At 39.1% G+C, this 21,857-nt stretch overlaps 3 protein-coding genes and 1 pseudogene across 6 annotated transcripts; 2 read left to right on the top strand and 2 right to left on the bottom strand.

The window, feature by feature from the left end:
- Positions 1 to 156: 156 nt before the first annotated feature.
- On the top strand, positions 157 to 1,961 carry MENG (S-adenosyl-L-methionine-dependent methyltransferases superfamily protein). Of its 3 annotated transcripts, XM_088683315.1 has the most exons (8): positions 201 to 334; positions 443 to 479; positions 577 to 667; positions 766 to 854; positions 1,010 to 1,143; positions 1,224 to 1,285; positions 1,394 to 1,493; positions 1,732 to 1,961. In XM_088683315.1, exons 2-8 carry the CDS (start codon positions 451 to 453, stop codon positions 1,830 to 1,832), a joined length of 606 nt encoding a protein of 201 aa, XP_088539441.1. In that variant the 5' UTR covers positions 201 to 334; positions 443 to 450; the 3' UTR covers positions 1,833 to 1,961. The 3 variants fall into 3 exon arrangements, with proteins under 3 accessions (XP_088539442.1, XP_088539441.1, XP_088539440.1); XM_088683316.1 differs by lacking the exon at positions 443 to 479 and having other exon boundaries at positions 157 to 334; XM_088683314.1 differs by having other exon boundaries at positions 316 to 479.
- Positions 1,899 to 6,973, bottom strand: LOC137737728 (cysteine-rich receptor-like protein kinase 2). Its single transcript, XM_068477276.2, has 8 exons — positions 6,521 to 6,973; positions 4,138 to 4,997; positions 3,883 to 3,996; positions 3,602 to 3,741; positions 3,309 to 3,519; positions 2,987 to 3,221; positions 2,733 to 2,883; positions 1,899 to 2,611 (listed from the first exon to the last, which is right to left on the bottom strand). Exons 2-8 carry the CDS (start codon positions 4,895 to 4,897, stop codon positions 2,273 to 2,275), a joined length of 1,950 nt encoding a protein of 649 aa, XP_068333377.2. The 5' UTR covers positions 4,898 to 4,997; positions 6,521 to 6,973; the 3' UTR covers positions 1,899 to 2,272.
- A 1,312-nt stretch (positions 6,974 to 8,285) lies between these two features.
- LOC137737409 (cysteine-rich receptor-like protein kinase 2) lies at positions 8,286 to 20,614 on the bottom strand. 2 transcript variants are annotated; one of them, XM_068476868.2, is made up of 8 exons: positions 20,253 to 20,614; positions 18,574 to 19,425; positions 18,319 to 18,432; positions 9,848 to 9,996; positions 9,555 to 9,765; positions 9,217 to 9,451; positions 8,977 to 9,121; positions 8,286 to 8,864 (listed from the first exon to the last, which is right to left on the bottom strand). In XM_068476868.2, exons 2-8 carry the CDS (start codon positions 19,331 to 19,333, stop codon positions 8,532 to 8,534), a joined length of 1,947 nt encoding a protein of 648 aa, XP_068332969.2. In that variant the 5' UTR covers positions 19,334 to 19,425; positions 20,253 to 20,614; the 3' UTR covers positions 8,286 to 8,531. The 2 variants fall into 2 exon arrangements, with proteins under 2 accessions (XP_068332969.2, XP_088539439.1); XM_088683313.1 differs by lacking the exon at positions 20,253 to 20,614 and having other exon boundaries at positions 18,574 to 19,784.
- On the top strand, positions 13,757 to 17,210 carry LOC148692008 (uncharacterized; annotated as a pseudogene).
- Positions 20,615 to 21,857: the final 1,243 nt, after the last annotated feature.

Raw genomic sequence — 21,857 nt, 5'->3', positions numbered from 1 at the left:
AAGTGGTTTATGATTGGTGAGCCCATGTCAGCCTACACTACTAATTTGAGTCCATGCATCACTATTGGGCTTCTGTAGATATTGCTTACCAACATTGGGCTTACTTTAGAAACGACGACCCATAATTTACCGGATTCCAACTTTCAAGAATCGGGCCCTCTTATCCGATCACTGATCTCAGAACGAGCGTCTCCCCCGTTGTTGTTTAACTGACACTAACTGTCATGGCTTCGCTCTTCCGTTCTCAGCCGGTCGGCGCCTACCCAGTTTTCGGTTCAGACGCAGTCCGGTCCGGTCCTGCAGGACCTCCACCGCATTGCCCGTCTATGATAACGTTCGATTCTCTCCTCTCGCTTTTTTTCTTAAATTGTAGTGTCACTTTTTCTTTCTTTGTTAATATTTATACAATTTTTAGCTAAATGATTTGTTGAGCTTGGGTCAGCATCGAATATGGAAAAGATGGCAGTTTCGTGGAGCGGGTAAACATTAAAATTAACTATTTTTTTTGCTCTATTTTTTGGTGGAATATATATATTTGGGTCCCTGAATTTCAAGTTTTTGAATTTTGGGTTGCAGAGCAAAAATGGGAGAGAGTGTGTTGGATTTTTGCAGTGGAAATGGGGATTTAGCGTTTCTCTTATCTGAGAAAGTTGGCTCCAATGGCAAGGTTTGTTCTTTGTTGTAATTGGCTGAAAGATTGGTAATTTAATTTGAATATGAGCTAATGTTTGTGATTGGGATGGTAAAATTTGGCTGCATTGGCAGGTGATTGGTCTCGATTTCTTGAAAGAGCAGTTGTCAGTTGCTTCGTCGCGGCAAAACTTGAAGTCGAAAGCCTGCTACTTGAACATTGAGTGAGAACTGGTAAATCTAGTGGTCAATCAACTAAAAATGTTTGAACTTTAACTCAGGATTTTAGAAATGTTTTAGTTTATGTGAAACGCTTTAATAGATACCAGCATTACATTACCGAGAATAATCGATCATGTTATGCATTGCATCTTGTTAGGTGGGTTGAAGGTGATGCAACTGATTTGCCGTTTTCTGACCGTCACTTTGATGTCATCACTATCGGCTATGGGCTAAGAAATGTAGTAGACAAATATAAGGCCATGGAGGAAATGTTTAGAGTTTTGAAAGCAGGTTCCATTCTCTCGCTTTTGATTGATGATGATGTAGTTCTGGGTAGGTTACTTTTTTCTCATTTTTCCTTGGCATTACAGGCTCGAGGGTATCAATCCGTGATTTCAATAAAAGCACCAATCCAGTTGTGTCTGCAGTTCAGGTACTCAACCAGATACAGTAAGTTTTTGCCTTGTAACGCGTATACCAATTTCCCGTTATGTTTTTATTGTCGCAGACAAGTGCTGAATGCTTCAGGAACTTTTGCTAGGAATTGATGATTGACAATCTTGTTGTCCCGGTGGCTTCTGGTTTTGGACTTGAGGACGATTACAAGTATTTAAAGAGTTCAGTCAGGGCATTCCTGACAGGTGCATTTTCCTCGCTTTAACTCTTTATTTTTATGGCATATGCACCACCCGATGTTTCTATCTGTTTAAGCTCTCTTTGTATTAATATGTTTATACGTTGTATCTTCAAATTTCATGAAATCTTGGGAATTGTTCTGTTTGGAGGCCTTTAGGCATGGCCTTAATAAGTGGTTAAGTGGAGTGGTTAAGCGGATAATAGGTTACTGGTTTGTTGATTAAAATCTTTTTGTGAACACAGGGGACGAGTTGGAGAACCTGGCTTTAGACGTAGGTTTTTCCAATGCCAGATATTATGAGATTGGCAGAAGCCTCATAGGGAACTTAGTAGCCACACGATAGTTTGATTCATGTATATGCTGTTTCAAATTGTGTCTTGGTGAACACAAAGTATGTGCCTTCGGGAAATAAGAAAAATGTTGTGCCTCATACATTTCTTTTCAATTATTCTTTCATAGTTGTGAATATCAATCTTTAAGAGCATTTCTGATCAATTTTACTCCTACAAATGAGAACAAAAATATTGCTCACTGTCTGGCTTTGAAAACTGAGAAATTTTTTTTTCTTTTTTTTGAACTCTGGCTCAACCATTCTCACTATATCTACAAATCCTCGAATGCCATTTGTACTTCGTCTCAGTTACTCAAACTTGACATATTCTCTGACTGAGCTGAGCAGGGGCAAGTAGCAGCCTGAGATTCCTCAGCTCCTTCACAGGAGAACTTAGTTGCAAGCCCTGGAATTTGTGAAACCTTTCGTTTTCACTTTTCACCATGTTGTGATCACCTTGGATAGAAAGAACTATGTGAAACACTCGCAACTGAAGAAGCACCATCTGCATTTAGAGGGTAATATTGGTCGTCGCCGTGGTCATTGAGTTCCATGGTCTTTTCATCTATAAAAGGTGGATTGGTGGGCGCAGGAAGGTGCAGCTCCTTCTTTGTTAGCATCTGTAGCGCCTTTGACATTGTTGGTCGTAAAGAGGAACTCTCTTGGGTGCATAGAAGTCCTATCTGAACCACTCTGAATATCTCATCCTTAACATTGTCATGGCAATTCTGCAACATTAAATTTGGGTCGTACAGTTCTTCTACAGTCCCTGCTTGAAAGTGCTTCCAGGTCTGTTTGGACCAAAAACACAGGAACAACGAAGTAAGAATGGGGATCTACTGTATACTGCAAATTCAAAGATCAAATTGTTTTATGAACGGAAGAAGGGGAAGACTTTATTGGGAAATTTACCATTGTAACTATGCCATCTGAGTACTCTGCAGATTTGCTTCTGTTGTTCTGCCTTCCAGTGATGATCTCCAATATAAGCACTCCGAAGCTGTAGACATCTGCCTTTTCTGTCAACTGGCCATGAGCTAGGTATTCTGGAGCCATGTATCCCCTGAGGTAGGTTAGAAACAACGGTAAGATCAACTTTTTTTGGAGTCTTATTCATTTATCTTCGCTAAAATAACACAAAATGAATTTACTATAAATAGGCTTACAATGTTCCTGCAATTGCTGTGCTGATGTGACTCTTATCTTCCTCGAAAGACCTGGCCAAACCAAAATCTGCAATTTTAGCACGAAGCCTTGAATCCAAAAGTATATTGCTCGCTTTTATGTCTCTGTGAATGATCCTTGTTTTCGAGTTGTCGTGAAGGTAGGCTAAACCTTCTGCCGTTCCAACAATGATCTCATATCTCCTCTCCCAGTTGAGTTTTTTAGCTCTTTCTTGATCTGTCAAAAACATTGAGAGAAATGAAGAAACATGCACATACCACCTAGTTAAGATTTGTGTAAATTAGCTTAAATCTACGTAATCACCGAAGATGAAGCGGTCTAGACTCCTGTTCGGTAGGTATTCATAGACGAGAAGGCTTTCAGGTCCCGAGCAACTGCAGCCCAACAACCTGACCAAGTTTTTGTGTTCCACGCTGCTTATAATGTTGATTTCATTGTAGAAATCTGCTGCTCTGTGTCTGTTGTTGAAGAAAAGCCTCTTCACTGCAATCTCTCTCCCATCAGCCAGAACTCCCTGCAAGGAGAAACCCTGGTTAGTTTCCGAGTACAGAGGCATCAGACATTTAAGACAAACAAAAGACATGGAGACAAACTACCTTATAAACAGTTCCGAAACCTCCTTGTCCAAGCTTGTTGACAATGTCAAAAGACCCCGTGGCCTTTTCAATTGTTGAGTACTTGAAGTTTAAGCTACTGTCGTTTAGGTTTTTCGCCCACTTCTCTGCATCATATGATCCTGCAAAACCCCGAAATTCTTTAGCAGTCCGGTAATCTCTTACATTTAATATACCATTTTGTCCATCACTTATGATCTTTTAATTTCACCATTGAAGCAATACAATCTGATAGCATTGCAGAATTTCTACTAGCTTTTTACCTCTTCTTTTCTTTTGTATATATCTGTGCTTCCAGATATAAAATCCAATGGCTACTCCAACTACCAAAACTACCAAGGAGCTGACAACTGAAACTACTATGACAATTGCGGTACCTGCAACAAAGTTCCGAAGATTAGGCGAGCAAAACTACACACCAGGCTCAGTCTCGAACCACCGAAGCACCCTACCCTCCCCTCGCTTAAAGTGACTAAAGGGAACCTATGTTGAATAAAAGGGGTAGAAATTTCATGTACCTCTGGAGCTTCCATTTCCCATTTCCTTGTTGAGAAAATCTGTGTCTGAATACCTCATGAAGCACCCGGTGTACAACGCTCGCCCCTCGGACCAAGGCAAGCATCCCAACATTGATGCAGATGCATTTTCCAAACACTGTCTGCACAAGCTCTCATCCAAAGTTCTCCAGCAATCAGCCAACACATAAGCTGACTCGTTTGCCGTCCCACTCACACTCACCTCACCCCTTGCATATCCTCGGTTGCTTGGCGCAGACTCAACCGCACGCTTCACAACCTGCCTTGCCGAGTCTCCAAACGCCAAACTCTTCCTCGTCGTGTTCCCACACTCAACCCTATCTTCCGATCCTCTAAACTCCTCGTAAAAGCTATAGTTTTCGGACCTCATGAAGCAACCGTCGAGAAAAATCCGACCCCCATTGTAAGGAAAACATTGGGGAAGCACTGTACGCGCCTCGGCGTAGCATAGCACACACTCCAGAAGAGAAAGGTCTCCATAGCATTGAGCTAGGCCGTAGTTGGTGTCGGGGCCTGAACCGGTGACTGCCACTCCAAAGCCGGAAGTTCGCATTTGTTCACTGATGTTTTCCATCGTGCTGACAAAATTCGGAACAAACACGGTTGTGTTGTGCTCACGTTGGTTGCCGCACATTATTTGGACCGTCTTCGTTCTTGGATCTCCGACAGCCATTCCTAGTAACAGCAGGATCTTCAGCGGAAGCAAATGTTGGGAAAGAACTGAAACGTTGCATTTCTTCATTTTTTTCTTTTCTTTTGGGATGAATTGGAACTTTGATTTAATTTGCAGCTGCCTCCATCCAAATTTATATGAAGGAATGTCGTGGAAGAAATAAGGATTGCTGTCAATTGGCAAATGGGGGAATTAGGAGTTACAGAAGGACAGATGGCACAAAAGTAGCAATACAACCTGGACGAAATAGAAAAGATAAAAACAAACTAAAACCGAACTTGGTTTCGAAGTGGATAAATTGCATTGAGATTTAGGCACCGTCCTTAAAGTCAAAAGGGCAGGTCTTGTATTTGGGTTTGTACCCAAAACTTGTTGCAGGATTTGCAGTTTGCAGTCCCAAGTTTCTTCCTTTGTGTTCACATTTTCACAAATAATTTAAACAAGAAACGTTTCTGGGATCAGCCTCCTGAAACTGGAGGTAGACTTACCGACGCCCTCAGATGCCACTGGGACAACTCGAACTGATAATACAATGACATGTTCGGAACGATACACATGACACTTTAATATTGATATTGATATGAAACAAGACACATTGCTTTTATGGTCGATTAGGGAGGAAATCCTAAAGTGAACTTACTCTAAAATTGAATGACGATTTTTATGATACGTATATACCGTCATGGTGACACGAATATAACGTCATGGTGATATCCCGTCAACAATAAAATGGTGTTTGTAAGTTTCTCATGACCGGGACACCACCCCGATAAGAGTAAACAGTTTAGCCCCTCCCAGAAAAGTTGCTATCTTGAAAATTGGCTTTTGGATGAAATCTACACAAAAGACGGGGGCATAAGGTGAAGAGAGCACGGAACATAACAACAAGTGGGTCCCACATGGGCCCCCACAAGCATTCCCATTTTGAACCCCGCAATTTGGATTGAATGTGAATGGAAGACGATTCCAGAGATAAAAGGTCGGCATTGAATTATAGAGGAAGGAGGTGTGATTCCCTGTAACCCACATAAATGTCCAACCACATGAGACCCCACCAATCCCTACCTACCATGGTCCCATGACCTCCAGCCAGCCCGCCGTTGCCAATTGCCACCAACAGCTAACGGTCAACGTCTAAACTGCTGACGTTCTGTACTGGTCTCCGGTACTCAAATCAAGATGTTAGGCAGCTAGCTTAACACCAGCTTACTATCAATACTGTACTGGTATTGTAGAAAATTTATTGATTAATACTAATAACATGTCGATACATTTTTTATTCAGCGGCAATGATATTAACATATTATCAATGACATATTATCAATCCGTTCAGAGCAGCTTGCTCGAGAAACATGAGAGCATCGGCAGTCATCAATAAGGGCACCTAGACTGAACAGCTAATAAATGCAAAAATAAAGGATTTTTCCCTACGTCCATATTAGCTGCAGTCATCAGGAATAGACCGGAGTACAATTGAATTTTTTCGAGTTATATCCTAAATAAAGGGTATGAATTGCAGATAGAAATATGTATATAACTTAACTGTCAAGGAATTCTTACCAGGATTTGGTTCAGAAATCAATCCATGAGAGAAGAAAAGAATGAAGAAGTTGTAGGCAAAGTTTTGAGTGCATGAAAATTGGATTTTTTTCCTTAAACACGAGACCTATAAATATATATATGTACACGTACCTTTTGTTTTTGCATTGGATCAGTGAAACTATGAGTTCCTGCAGGTGAGGTGAGAAGCTTAATCGAGGACTTCTGGCTTCTGGTTTTTGGCTTTTGGCTTCTGCTGTTGTGAAATGAATTAGCTAGTTAAAGAGAGAAAAGCCAACTCGAAGAATTTGGAATATGTTCAGATGAGAAGTCAAGAGTGATCTAGGGCTGTACTGGAAAAGTTTCCTCTTTGCTATTCAACTTCAAACTTTCAAATCAAAAGACTAAAGACTGAGGGAGGAGAAAGTGGAAACTACGCGGTGTGGACCGAAAAGCCGACAACTATACACACACACACGCAAATATGTATACATGTATGTGTATAGGAGGAGGGATAGCTATGTCCGGTCGTAGTTGGTGCATTTGACTGTTGTGAGAAATGAATGTCTCCATTTAACAGTTTTACCCTAATAATAATAATCTCTTGTGATGAATCTGGGATTAGTTTTCATGGTTAAATAAAGTGAGAGTCGACAATTGAAGCTTTTTCTTTTTGTCTTCGTAAAATAGCTGCTAGGTTTTCATACACACTACAAACTCGTTTTGGTTTAGTAATATTTGTCTTTACTTAGTTAATTGACAGAATATTAAATTTGACTCGCGACTCGTATGCATGACGATAACGATATATATTTGTGACAAATTTAACATCTAATTGTTAAAGTGCCAATTACAGTTTTTTTTTTTTTTTTTTTTCGTCCCCAGCAAAATTCAACAAAGGCTGTTTGCTCAGCACAAGTTTGTTATGGGAAGATAATGTTCATATTGATGCCTTGTTTTCTACTCATATAGAGCTCTTTGGCACTGATGACATATTCAACGTGAAAACAAACCACCCACTGCAATATAAGTCAATGACATTTAGTCTTAATCATCGTTCCAAATAATTCACAGATGCACACAAATTAATATCCCGAGGACTAAAAATAAAAAAAACAAGTGGAGAAGAATTTTGATAATAATAAAGAATTGTTGCTATTATTAATGTTATTGCTGTTGTTATATTGTAACTATCTAATAATATATATATATATATATATATATATATATATATATATATTATTAGATAGAGCAACTTGGTGTTTCAAATTAACCCACCATTTGTCATTTAATTTGAATGTTTATCTTAATCAACATTATCACTAATTATATTTGTATACACCGCACCAAATTAACCCAGAAGACAAATCTAATTAATTTATGAACCAGTCTCTTTGCAGAGAAAAATTGCCAGACTAATTATATTTAGTTTTTGTGCTTTCCAGATAAATTATAATATCATATTTTATTCCATAAAATTCGATGGATTCAGTGCGGCGCTTGAAAATTGTAGGAGCTGCAGTTTGATCTGCATGTGCACCCCAAGAGCTGGCATTGTCATTATTCCTTGATTAGCTGTTAATTTTGGATTATTTTTTGTATTAACCTTGACTTTAGTATGGTTACTTGTTTCAGTATAATTCTCACCTACATTTGAAAATGCTGATTCAACCAATTATATATATTACATTAAAATAAAGAAATAGAGTTCCACTTTCGTAACTCTGATTTTGATTTTAATCGAGAAGTACACTAAAACTCTCTAATACAAACAAAATCTCGAAAAGTTTATTATGAGAAAATTGATAACTCTGATTTTGATTTTATTCGAGAAGTACACCAAAATTGCCTAATACAAACAAAATCTCGAAAAATTTATTTCGAAAAAACTGATGACGTGACAGTGTGACAATCGTACTGTTTCAAGATAAAAAATTGCATATCAATAATATAATTCTCCACATATATTTTACAAAAGGTATTCAGTCCTACTTACCCATGTTGTTAAAACATATAGAAGTTGCACAAAATTTGACTGTAATTAGACTCTAGGAGCTGCGGGGCTGGATCATTTGACATTCACAAGTCTGTAGGGATTGCTTAAGCTCATAGATCATCCGAACTCGCAACATTTACATTGTGGATGATGACAAATACAAAATGTTCATCTCGGCTCAATCCAGCTTTGGGTCATGCTATTCTTCGAAGATTGCGTGTTAGACTCCGCGGGCAGTGAATTGAGACTTCCTGAAGGAATTCTCCCGTTGAATTTTGCGCTACCAGAATTGAGAAATGGGGGTTGTGTTGGCTGAGGAATCTCAAGATTTTCGGTAAGCATTTTTACGACTAATGACATTGCCGGCCGCAGCTCTGCTGAAGCTTGCACACAAAGTAACCCTATTTGAAGTAACCGAGATGCTTCTTCATTTTCAAACTTACCTTCTAGGAGTGGATCGACAGCTTCACGTAACCTACAAGTTCCATAAAGATCCCAAGTCTTTATGAAATGAGATAAAAGAAGGTTAAATTATGATTACTGAAAGTGGATGTGAAAATTTGGTCACGAAATATAAATTTAGCAGATATGCAAGAGCAACAATTTTGTTTACCATCTGCAGGATTGAAGTCGAATTTGAAAAGACAGAATTGTTCCTCCTCCCACAGATGATTTCGATGACAAGAACTCCAAAACTGTAAACATCTGCCTTCTCGGTCAACTTGCCAAGAACGGCATACTCCGGAGCCATATAACCTCTAAGCAAGAAAATTTAGTATTCTTCTATGTTAGAAACGATAAACAAGTCTTTGGAGCAGAAAATAAAAACGAAAACAGGCAGAGCGCAACTTACAGTGTGCCAGCAATGGCAGTGCTTATGTGAGTTTTATCTTCAGGGAACATTCTAGCAAGTCCGAAATCAGCAATCTTTGCATTGAATTCCTTGTCGAGCAGAATGTTGCTCAGTTTTATATCCCTATGAATGATCCTCAATTTCGATTCTTCGTGAAGATAGGCCAAGCCCTCAGCTGTTCCCAGTATGATTTTATACCTCAAATCCCACCTCAGTGGCTCCACATTGTTTTTCACTGAGAATTCATAGAGGGATGAACTGTAAGAATGCGAAAATGGACTGATGATGCGAAAAACCAAATTGTCTTATCGAAAATAGGATGGAGAAGAGAAAATTACCAATAAAATAATCATGAAGGCTTTGATTTGGGACATACTCATAAACAAGAAGGCTCTCGGGGCCTGTAATGCTGCAACCCAACAGCTTTAAAAGATTTTTATGATGAATTCTGCTGATCAAATTAACTTCGTTGAAGAAATGATCCACCCATTGCCTTGTGTTGAAGAACAGCCTCTTTATGGCAATAACATTTCCATCCGGCAGAACTCCCTGTGTGTAAAATAAAGGAAATTCCCAAGTTAATTCCATATAATGAAATATGATACCTACGCAGAACGAAGGGAGAAATTACCTTATACACTGAGCCAGATCCTCCTTGTCCAAGCTTGTTGGTATCATGAAAGTAATTTGTGGCCTTCTCGAGAACTTCGTATGAAAAATTGAGTTGGGACTTATTCACAGTGGCAAACAGAGCTCCGAATTGCTTTTTCTCTGAAGCAGCTGTGAAATTAAAACAAGAACACAAATTTAATCCAATGCTTAAAGATAGAACATGTATTCCTTATCCAATTCATGACTTTTAAGCAAGCATGTAATTTGTTGTGTTAATGTATACTTGAAAAGGCCATTCAGTATTACGGTGCGGTCAGTATTACGGTGCGGTGATATTCTTCTTCGCTTAGAAGTAAGAGGTCTTAAGTTCGAATCTCGTAGATAGCGTTTGATACCAAATTAGGCTGCCCATTTTGTGGCTTAGCCGAATTCCCCATCCCTCTTAGTGTAAAAATATCGATGTACTAAAAAAAAAATGTATACTTGAAAAATCAGGAAATATGTCAATTAAAAAGGGGCTGTTGTTAGATCCTACATCACCTAGGAGAGTGATCCTTATATGTATATTCCCATCCCTACCTAGCACGATGCCTTTTGGGAGCTCATTGGTTTCGGGTTCCATTAGAACTCCGAAGTTAAGCGAGAAAGGGGCGAGAGCATTCCCATAATGGGTGACCCATTAGGAAGTTCTCGTGTGAGTTCCCAAAAACAAAACCGTGAGTGTGTGGTAGGGGCCTAAAGCGGGCAATATCGTGATACGGTGGAGTCATGCCTGGGATGTGGTGGGGGCCTAGGCCAGGATGTGACAATTTGGTATCAGAGCCTAACCCTGGCAGTGGTGTGCCGACGAGGACATTGGGCCCCTAAGGGGGTGGATTGTTAGATCCCACATCATCCAGGGGAGTAATCCTATATGTATATTCCCATCTTTACCTAGCATAAGGCCTTTTGGGAGCTCACTGACTTCGGGTTTCATTGGAACTCTGAAGTTAAGCGAGAAAGGGGCGAGAGCATTTCCATGATGGGTGACCCATTGGAAAGTTCTCATGTGAGTTCCCAGAAACAAAACCGTGAGGGTGTGGGAGGGGTCAAAAGTGGACAATATCGTGCTACAGTGGAGTTGAGCCCCGGATGTGGTTGGGGCCCGAGCCGGGATATGACAGCTGATCCCATAGCTTTTTATCCTTTTTCGTTATCTGATTCATAACTTCCCCATTCAAGTAAGTAAACACATCATAAAATTTTGAAGAACAAAGTAGTTTATGATTGGTGAGCCCATGTCAGCCTACGCTTTTAATTTGAGTCCATGCATCACTATTGGGCTTAGACTGATATTGCTTACCAACATTAGGCTTACTGTAGAACCGACGACCCATAATTTACTGGATTCCAACTCTCATGAATTGGGCCCTCTTATCTGATCACTGATCTCAGAATGAGCGTCTCCTTGTTGTTGTTTCAGTAACTGACACTAAATGACATGGCTTCGCTTTAGTTACATCTTCCATTCTCAGCCAGTCCGCGCCTACCCATTTCTCGATTCAGACGTAGTCCGATCCGATCCTTCACCGAACGCCAGACGCTCTTCAACCACATTGCCCTTGTCTACGACAATGTTTGATTCCTCTTTTATTTATTTATTTATTATTTTTTTAATTTTTAAATTGTAGTCACTTTTTCTTTCTTTATTAATAACTAGCATATGGGCACACGCAAAGTGTGTGTGAGAAAATTTTTATTTTTGTTTTTGAAATAGAATGAGAGATGAAAAGAGTGATAGGAATGTGGAAGTGAGAAGTTTTTATTATTTTTATTATTTTTAAATTTTTTTAATTAGAGATATGTTAGGATTAGGAGTGCAACTCGGGTAGGTTGGAAGGTCAACCCAATCCTAACCCAACTTTTACAATTCGGAATCGGGTTCAGGTTGGATTTTAATTGGGTTTATTTGCGTTTAGGTTTAATCTGGTTTGGGTTTACTTGGGTTGAGTTTGGGTTGCGCAACTTTTTCTTTTAACAGATTTTTGTTAAGGACCGCAAGGAATCAGGGTTGAAGAAGTACTCAGCTGCAGTCCACAAGTTCCTTGAAGAGTTGGCTAAAATTGCTATGTAAATTATTTAAATCATATTCAACGATTTTTGGGTTTAATTCTTCAAAAATTCTTGTGTTTTTAATTATTTAATTAATTGGGTTGAATCTATATTTGCATGAACAGAATTCCCAAGATCCAAAACAATATCACAAGCCTCTTCAAAATATGGGCCAGCATATGTTTCAGATCCAGTTTTCTTTGTGTTCGAGAAGGTCTCAACATTCATTGTGACTGAGGAAACGGTAGAGCCGCCGCCATCGCCAGCAGAAGCAACAAAAACTGAGGAGGAAACAAGTGGTGTTGCAAAAGAAAAGGAGATAGTGATCGCGTTGGGTTGGGGATGAATGGGTAAATGATCAACCTAACGCAACCCAACCTATTCAATGAACGGGTTGAAATCGAATTGGGTTCGGACGGGTTATAACTTAAAAAAAATCCGCTTGCTCGGGTTTAAAGTCAGATTGGACATGGACGGATTTGGGTTGGCCCAACCCAAGTTGCACCCCTAGTTAAGATTACATGTGGGTAAGGTTTTGAAAAAAAAAAAAAAGCAAAATTTGGTTGTGTGAAATTACATTTCTGCCCCATATTTCTTATTCATGTTGTGTTTGAATTAGAGGGTTAAACTGGTAATTTTATAGGATTTTGGTTGACAATGAGTGTTTTATTAATTAATAGAGAGGAGATTAAACTGCCTAAATATTTATCTTCTGATTTTTTAAATAATTTTTAGTTAAATGATTGATTAAGCTTGGGTCAGCATCGAATATGGAAAAGAATAGCAGTTTCATGTAAAACTTAAAATTAACTATTTTTTTGCTCTATTTTTTGGTGGAATATATATATATATATATATATATATATATATATATATATATGTTTTTTTTATCAGGAGGTGGAATATATATATATATATATATATAATTTTTTTTTTTTTTGGGTTGACAATGAGTGTTTTATTAATTAATAGAGAGGAGATTAATCTGCCTAAATATTTATCTTTTGATTTTTTAAATAATTTTTAGTTAAATGATTTATTGAGCTTAGGTCAGCATCGAATATGGAAAAGAATAGCAGTTTCATGTAAAACTTAAAATTAACTATTTTTTTGTTCTATTTTTTGGTGGAATATATATATATATATATATATAATATGTATGTATGTGTGTGTATGTATGTATGTATGTATGTATGTATGTATATTTGGGTCTTTGAATTTCAAGTTTTTGAATTTTGGGTTACAGAGCAAAAATGGGAGATAGTGTGTTGGATTTGTCCTGTGGAAGTGGGATTTAGCGTTTCTGATAGCATTTTGTCCATCACGGATGTTCTTTTAATTTCACCATTGAAGCAATTTGATAGCGTTGTAGACTTTCTACTAGCTTTTTACTGTTGACTTGTATATCCACCTACGATTGAGGGATTCCTATTATCTTGGGTTTCCTAGTTTGGGGTGTATTTCTTGTAATCAATTGTATTTATTCTTTCTTTATTATGTTAGGATTGTATATGATTATATATATACCTCTGAATGAGAAGAATAGAAAACACATTGGAAAGCATTTTTTCTTCTTGGCACTAGAGCCGAGTTAGAGAAAAACATCGAGCCCTAATTGGGTTGGTATTGCCGTGCTCAGCACACTTTTTTTGTGCCTCTGTTCCGACGTAAACAGTGAGCGACTTAACGTCTTTGTTGTTCGAGTTGTTACCCGTCCTTGATTAATTGCAACGAGCAACTTAGAGTTGTTGCTGCCCAGTTTTCTGTAAGTCCGTTCCCTTATTCCAGATTCCCATCACAACGCTGCAGGTTTTGAGTTCTATCAACGGCAAGATAGATGGCTCAAGAAAAGGTGACTGGTTCTGCGTTTGTTCCTGTTGCTGCTCCAATTATGGTGCAGTTGGATAATTCTAGTTTCAACATTGGTATGGTATTGGATGAGAAGAACTATGATTTATGGACTCCTCTCATTCAAATTCGTATCCCTGGAAGGAAGAAGATGAGGTATCTTTTTGGGTCTATCAAGGCACCTAACGAAGACGATCCTAAATACGATGATTGATTATATGAAGATTAGAGAATTAAGAGTTGACTATTGTCTTCAATGAAGCCGGAGATTATGAAATGGTACTTTCAGTTATCTACTTCGAATGAGATTTGAGACACTCTTAAGGTAGTCTACTTTGATGAGAATGACGAGGCTCGAATTTATTCTTTGAATCAGAAGGCATCATGTCTTCGTTAGAATGGCCGACCTTTAGCTACGTATTTCGGGGAACTAACTGAGATTTTCCAAGAATTGGATCACTTTAATAAGGTGTCCATGAAGTGTGAGAACGACATTTAAACGTTTCATAAATCCACCGAAAGACAACGAGTCTATGTGTTTCTTGGTGGCCTTGATGATGTGTTTGATCAGGTTCGTGGAGAAGTGTTACGGAAGGATCCCCCGTTTAGGTTTTAGGCTTTTTATGTCTATTTTTGTCGTGAAGCCGATCGAAGGGAAGCAATGAAGACGGAAGTTGACAAGAATGAACCTGCTGCTATGGTAGCAAAGACTCATGGTCGGACTGAGCAGGGTCACAAAATCGGCCAGGACAAACTTGCCCTAGCCAGACAAGCTGGGACCATCCCTAAGGTAAGTGCCCACACTGTGGCATGATAGGACACTCTAAGAGCAGCTGTTTTGAGATGATTGGATATCTCAAGAATTGGGATAAGACCTGTGATCCTCACTACAACAAATCTCGAGCCTTTATTGCAGAAACCAAGAATGATTCAGATCAAATAGCGAACAAGGCCTCTGCCATGATTGCTGCGGTATGTAGTATTGATGGTAAGACACTAAATATTTCCACTCCTGTTACGAATAATACATGGATAATTGATTCTGGAGCTACTGAACATATGACTTGTGATTCTAGACAGGTTCCATCCCTAAAAACCTCCATACAAACCATGGTCAATGTTGCTAATGGGGATGCCACCCCGATTATCGGGGAAGGCACGGTTGCCCTTTTTGATACCATGAAACTTGACATCGTTCTTGTGGTTCCCTCTTTAAATTATAATTTGTTATTTGTTGCCTAAATAACCATTGCCTTACACTCTTTGGTTATTTTTTGGCCCTATTTTTGTGTTTTTAAGGACATCCGAACACATAAGATGATTGGTTATGGTATTAGACGAGGGAAACTTTATTACTTAGAGTTGACTACCAGGAGTTCTACCCTGTTGACTCAAGCTCTTTCGGTGAAGGATTCTCAAGGGGATACTAATAAAGTGTCGGACATCTGGATGTGGCACCGGCGCCTTGGGCATACTTCTTTTGGTTACCTGCATGAATTATTTCCCAATTTGTTTGTTAAGAATGATGTTTCTCAGTTTAAATGTGATGTTTGTGATTTGGCTAAAAGCCATCAAACTTCTTTTCCTCCAAGTTTAAATAAGAGTTCTGTTCTGTCTATGATTGTGTATTATGATGTGTGAAGTCCCTCGAAAATAGCTACTTTTGGTAGTGCTCACTGGTTTGTCACTTTTATTGACGATTGTACAAGAATGACTTGGGTTAGTTTGTTAAAGTCGAAAAATGAAGTTAGTTCAGCCTTCAAAATTTCCATAAAATTGTTGGTGTTCTATACAACATGAATATTCAGGTTCTTCAAAGTGACAATAGCGGAGAGTATGTTAATACGGAGCTTCGTTCCTTCCTTGATATGCATGGTATTGTTCATCAGACCACGTGCCCGTATACTCCTCAACAGAATGGGGTTGCCGAATGAAAAAATAGACACTTGTTAGAAGTGGTTTATGCCTCGCTTATTGAGGCACATCTTCATCTACATTATTGGGGTGAAATACTCACGTTCGTATCCCATCTTATCAATCGTCTTCCTTCTCGCACTGTTGACTTCCAGACACCGTTTCAGGCCCTCATGGCTCAAACTAGTTACCCATCAATTCTAAATCTTCCCCCCGGTGGTCTTGGGGTGCTTTGCTTTTGTTCACCTTTATCATCCCCAAGGGAAAAGTAAACTTGAGCCTCGAGCCCTTAGTTGTGTGTTTTGGGGTTATGCATTTACCCAAAAGGGATATCGTTGTTATCATTTTCCAACTAAGAAGATGTTTATAACTCCGGATGTGATTTTCCATGAGAATGAAATGTTTTTTAGTTCCACTGCCGTCCTCACTTTAGCGGGAGTATCGAGGTGATGAAGTTCAGTTTTTTTATTATTTCCTTGCGGAGTTGCATGAAGAGTAGGTGCCACATTTGGAGCCTACGACCTCTGGTGATTATTAGGCCATTGAATAATAGCCCATTGACTAACAATTGACTGAACAGCAGGTAACAAACCAGGAACTGGCCCCGTGGCTTGGGAGAAAAATATGCCCATGGGTTCTGTGCTTGAAAGGGAGTTGCAGCCTATGGTTTTAAATGAAACTGAGCAGCGGATGCGCCTTCACTTCATCGCCTTCCCGAGTGTATTAAGTGAGGTATTCCTAAACACATTTACGAGGTAGATCCTAAGTGTAAACACAAGTATTCCGCGAGTAAACCAAATTCTGATTCAAGAGTGAGATATCTATTAAGTAATTATGTGTCTACCTATCACCTGTCTGAATCAAATAAGTCATTTGTATATCAATTATCTATTATGGCTATTCCTAACAGTGTGCAGGAAGCCTTGGCGGATTCCCACTGGAAATATGCAATGAACGAGGAATTGAGGTCGTTGAAGAAGAATGCTACCTGGGAAATAACTGACTTGCCAGCCGGAAAGAAACCTGTGGGATGCAAATGGGTTTATACAGGGAAATACAAAGTGCATGTAATAATAGATCACTTTAAAGAGAGATTGATGGCGAATGGGTATACACAGAAATATGGCATCGACTACACTGATACATTTGCACCAGTGGCCAAGATCAATACAATACGTGTTCTACTATCCTTAGCGGCGAACCTAGATTGGTTGTTGCAACAATTCGACGTAAAAAATGCATTCCTCCATGGAGATCTAATTGAGGAGATTTACATAGACCTTCCACTAGGGTGTAATGATCCGAGCTTGCGAAAACAAAAGGTATGTAGGCTCAGGAAGTCATTGTATGGATTGAAGCAGTCTTCGAGAGCTTGGTTTGGTAGGTTCATTAAGTCCATAAGAGCATTCGGTTATAGGCAGAGTAATTGGGATCACACATTATTCCTGAAACACCAGAATGGAAAGATTACAGCTCTCATTGTATATGTGGATGATATGGTGATTATCGATAACGACCCTGTTGAGTAAGCGGCCTTGCAGAAATATTTGTCCACGGAATTCGAAATGAAAGATCTCGGTTCTTTAAAATATTTCCTTGGGATTGAAGTGTCAAGATGCAAGTCCGGGATATTTCTGTCACAAACGAAGTACATCCTTGACTTGTTGGAAGAAACAGGTATGTCGGCATGCAAGATGGTGACTACTTCATTGGCAGAAGGGATAAAGCTGGGTGTTGATCAGAACTAGGTACCCGTTGATAGAGGGAGGTACCAAGGGTTAGTGGGAAGATTAATGTATTTAGCTCATATTAGGATGGATCTTGCTCATGCATTAAGTGTAGTTAATCAATATATGCACAATCCAGGAGAAAAACATATGAGTGCTGTTATGAGACTATTGAGTTACTTGAAAGGAAGTCCAGGGTAAAGGAATTCTATTTCAAAAAAATGGGCATTTCAGAGTTCAGGGTTATACGGATGCTGACTGGTCAGGATTGACGGATGACAGGCACTCAACATCCGGATATTTCACCTTTGTTGGGGGAAATCTAGTAACGTGGAAAAGAAAGAAGCAAAATGTAGTAGCAATGTCAAGTGCAGAAGCCGAATACAGAGGTATGGCACTTGGTATTTGTGAAATCTTGTGGCTTAAGTTTCTGTTACAAGATTTGGGGGTCAAACATACTTAGCCAATGAAGTTATTCTATGACAATAAAACGGCTCGTGATATTGCTCATAATCCAATGCAACATGATCGGACCAAACATGTGGAGGTTGACAAGTTATTTATTAAGGAAAAGTTGGACGGTAAGGTAATTGAGGTTCCTTCCATAAGAACTGAAGACCAAGTAGTGAACATTCTTACTAAGGTGGTTTCTAGCGACAAGTTCTCGAGGTTTCTAGACAAGTTGGGCATGTGCGACATATGTGCACCAACTTGACAGGGAGTGTTGACTTGTATTGGGATTCCTACGATTGAGGGATTCCTTATCTTGGGTTTCCTAGTTTGGAGTGTATTTCTTGTAATCAATTGTATTTATTCTTTCCATATTATGTTAGGATTGTATATGATTGTATATATACCTCTGAATGAGAAGAACAGAAAGCACATTGGAAAGCATTCTTTCTTCTTTTACCTCTTCTTTTCTTTTGCATATATCTGTGCTTCCAGATATAAAATCCAATGGCTACTCCAACTACCAAAACTACCAAGGAGCTGACAACTGAAACAACTATGACAATTGTGGTACCTGCAACAAAGTTCCGAATATTAGGCGAGCAAACCTACACACCAGTCTCAGTCTCGAACCACCGAAGCACCCTACCATCCCCTCGCTTAAAGTGATTAAAGGGAACCTATGTTAAATAGAAGGGGTAGAAATTTCATGTACCTCTGGAGCTTCCATTTCCCATTTCCTTGTTGAGAAAATCTGTGTCTGAATACCTCATGAAGCACCCGGTGTACAACGCTCGCCCCTCGGACCAAGGCAAGCATCCCAACATTGATGCAGATGCATTTTCCAAACACTGTCTGCAAGAGCTCTTATCCAAAGTTCTCCAGCAATCAGCCAACACATAAGCTGACTCGTTTTCCGTCCCACTCACGCTCACCTCACCCCTTGCATATCCTCGGTTGCTTGGCGCAGACTCAACCGCACGCTTCACAACCTGCCTTGCCGAGTCTCCGAACGCCGAACTCTTCCTCCTCGTGTTCCCACACTCAACCCTGTCTTCCGATCCTCTAAACTCCTCGTAAAAGCTATAGTTTTCGGACCTCATGAAGCAACCGTCGAGAAAAATCCGACCCGCAGTGTAAGGAAAACATTGGGGAAGCACTGTACGCGCCTTGTCGTAGCATAGCACACAGTCTGGAAGAGAAAGGTCTCCGTAGCATTGAGCTAGCCCGTAGTCGGTGTTGGGGCCTGAACCGGTGACTGCCACTCCGAAGCCGGAAGTTCGCATTTGTTCACTGATGTTTTGCATCGTGCTGGCAACATTCGGAACAAACACGGTTGTGTTGTGCTCAAGTTGGTTGCCGCACATTACTTGGACCGTCTTCGTTCTTGGATCTCCGACAGTCATTCCTAGTAACAGCAGGATCTTCAGGAGAAGCAAATGTTGGGAAAGAACTGAAACGTTGCATTTCTTCATTTTTTTTTGGGATGAATTGGAACTTTGATTTATTTTGCAGCTGCCTCCATCCAAATTTATATGAAGGAATGTCGTGGAAGAAAGAAGGATTGCTGTCAATTGGGCAAATGGGGGAATTAGGAGTTACAGAAGGACAGATGGCACAAAAGCAGCAATACAACCTGGACGAAAAAGAAAAGATAAAAACAAACTAAAACCAAACTTGTTTTGAAGTGGATAAATTGCAATGAGATTTTGGCACCGTCCTTAAAGTCAAAAGGGCAGGTTTTGGATTTGGGTTTGTACCCAGAAGGCAAAACTTGTTGCAGGGTTTGCAGTTTGCAGTCCCAAGTTTCTTCCTGTATGTTCACATTTCCAGAGACAATTTAAACAAGAAACGTTTCTGTGATCAGCCTCCTGAAACTGGAGGTAGACTTACCTACGCCCTCAGATGCCCTTGGGACAACTCGAACTGATAATACAATGTTCATGTTTGAAACGATGCACATGACACTATAATATTAATATTGATATGATATATATTAACATATTATCAATGACATATCGTGGATCCGTTCAGATTAGCTTGCTTGAGAAACATGAGAGCATCGGCAGTCATCAATAGAGGCACCTAGACTGAACAGCTAATAAATGCAAAAATAAAGGATTTTTCCTACGTCCATATTAGCTGCAGCCAGCAGGAATAGACCGGATTATAATTGAATTTTTTCGATTTGTATCATAAATATAGGGTATGAATTGCAGATAGAAATATGTATATAATTAAACTCTCAAGGAATTCTTACCAGGATTTGGTTCAGAAATCAATCCATGAGAGAAGAAAAGAATGAAGAAGTTGTAGACAAAGTTTTGAGTGCATGAAAATTGGATTTTCTCCTTAAAACACGATACCTATAAATATATATATATGTACACGTACCTTTTGTTTTTGCATTGAATCAGTGAAACTATGAGTTCCTGCAGGTGAGGTGAGAAGCTTAATCGAGGACTTCTGGCTTCTGGTTTTTGGCTTTTGGCTTCTGCTGTTGTGAAATGAATTAGCTAGCTAAAGAGAGAAAAGCCAACTCGAAGAATTTGGAATATGCTCAGATGAGAAGTCAGAGTGATCTAGGGCTGTACTGCAAAAGTTTCCTCTTTGCCATTCAACTTCAAACTTTGAAGACTAGAGACTGAAGACTGAGGAAGGAGAAAGTGGAAACTACGCGGTGTTGGACTGAAAAGCCGACAGCTATACATTGTAAGTAGTCTTTTTCCCCTTGATTTAAGGAGATTGGTGTAAGTTTTTTCCTTGTTGTCAACTCCTTGATTTAAGGAGATTGGGGCATGTTGATGTAAGACTACTATACTAGCCTTTGTGGGGTGTTTCAAGGAGTTTTTCCCGGATGTTTTCATGCACTACAATGTGCACCGAATCCGTCTCTTATAATGTTTTGAACGTGTTTAAAAATAGAGAAATTAAATCACATTATTGCTAGCCTATTGTGACATACTATTTTTTTTTTAAACCACAAAAAAATTAATTATTAAAAAAATACTATTAAAATGATAAAAATGCCCCAGCCTTATTTGATGCATTATTTTAGAATGCCTTTGAAGTTTTTTTATCTTGGGGGTATTTTTGTCCAAATATTTTTTGTTGAATCTTGGTGACACCAAAATTACTATTCACCTTTTCCATTGGCTTTATATATACACTAACCTCCCTACGAGCTCATGTTCATGCAAAAGGCTCTTTTATAATTACAACGTTCTACGCGCGACTTATACAATTTAAATGTATTTATGTATGTGGATTTGAAAAGTGAATTAAACATCAAAAGAATGAATGTAACCTTATCATATATTTGATGGAAGCAAAATATCTTTGTACACAACATGGTTAGTGCAAAACTCAATTTCACAGGAAACTATTTTCTCATCAGTTCAAATGGGAGTCCAACACTTTCTGTGGTCTTTAAAGAGATTCTTGGTAAAAACACTTTAGTTCCAGCAAATTGGCCAAATAAGATTTCAGCATCAATTAGATTATTATAAGCTCTATGGTAAGCTAGTCTTATACCTATTATTTTGTATTGGGATAAGGGTTATACTAAACAATGTTTTCCGTTATCTGATTTATAACTTCCCAATTCTAGTAAGTACAATAAATTTTTCATTGTGACCGGAACACGGATGGTACACCACGTGTTTTTGTATAAGTGGTGGAAAATTGTATTTTTTAAGTTATGTTTGGGCCCAAAATAATATTTTGGGCCAAGCTTAGAATCATTCTTGGCCCAGTAGCATTCATCTAGAATCTTGTCACGGGCCATCCACTCAAGATCAGCCGAATCCTGTTATAAGGAAGATTGGTTTAGATAAGGGCGAGGTGGTCGAACCTTGATGCAGTAAGGAATCTTAAAGCTAAAGATGTTTAGAATTAGGAGATGAATTTGGTTCGTTATGGAGCTTGGGTCAAAGTCTAATAAGGGTTAGGATTGGTTGAAACCTTCTCATATTGGGTTGAGAAGTTCTAATCCGAGTA

This window comes from Pyrus communis, chromosome 13, assembly GCF_041283825.1.
Source record: "Pyrus communis isolate YQ-2024b chromosome 13, ASM4128382v1, whole genome shotgun sequence".
NCBI lineage: Eukaryota > Viridiplantae > Streptophyta > Magnoliopsida > Rosales > Rosaceae > Pyrus > Pyrus communis.
The sequence above is the reverse complement of the archived record's forward strand: the minus strand, read 5'-3'. Positions and strand labels throughout refer to the sequence as shown.

What these genes read in the sequence shown, in the direction of transcription:
- MENG (XM_088683316.1), top strand. Translation starts at nt 225, where the DNA reads ATGGCTTCGCTCTTCCGTTCTCAGCCGGTCGGCGCCTACCCAGTTTTC. An exon ending in AAGTTGGCTCCAATGGCAAG is followed by an intron (nt 668 to 765) that starts GTTTGTTCTTTG and finishes CTGCATTGGCAG; the next exon opens with GTGATTGGTCTCGATTTCTT. An exon ending in CAGTTGTGTCTGCAGTTCAG is followed by an intron (nt 1,286 to 1,393) that starts GTACTCAACCAG and finishes AACTTTTGCTAG; the next exon opens with GAATTGATGATTGACAATCT.
- LOC137737728 (XM_068477276.2), bottom strand. Translation starts at nt 4,897, where the DNA reads ATGAAGAAATGCAACGTTTCAGTTCTTTCCCAACATTTGCTTCCGCTG. An exon ending in TCTAGACCGCTTCATCTTCG is followed by an intron (nt 3,222 to 3,308) that starts GTGATTACGTAG and finishes TGTTTTTGACAG; the next exon opens with ATCAAGAAAGAGCTAAAAAA. An exon ending in CAGATGGCATAGTTACAATG is followed by an intron (nt 2,612 to 2,732) that starts GTAAATTTCCCA and finishes TGGTCCAAACAG; the next exon opens with ACCTGGAAGCACTTTCAAGC.
- LOC137737409 (XM_068476868.2), bottom strand. Translation starts at nt 19,333, where the DNA reads ATGAAGAAATGCAACGTTTCAGTTCTTTCCCAACATTTGCTTCTCCTG. An exon ending in TATGCAAAAGAAAAGAAGAG is followed by an intron (nt 9,997 to 18,318) that starts GTAAAAGAAGAA and finishes TTAATTTCACAG; the next exon opens with CTGCTTCAGAGAAAAAGCAA. An exon ending in ACTGCCATTGCTGGCACACT is followed by an intron (nt 9,122 to 9,216) that starts GTAAGTTGCGCT and finishes TTTCTTGCTTAG; the next exon opens with AGGTTATATGGCTCCGGAGT.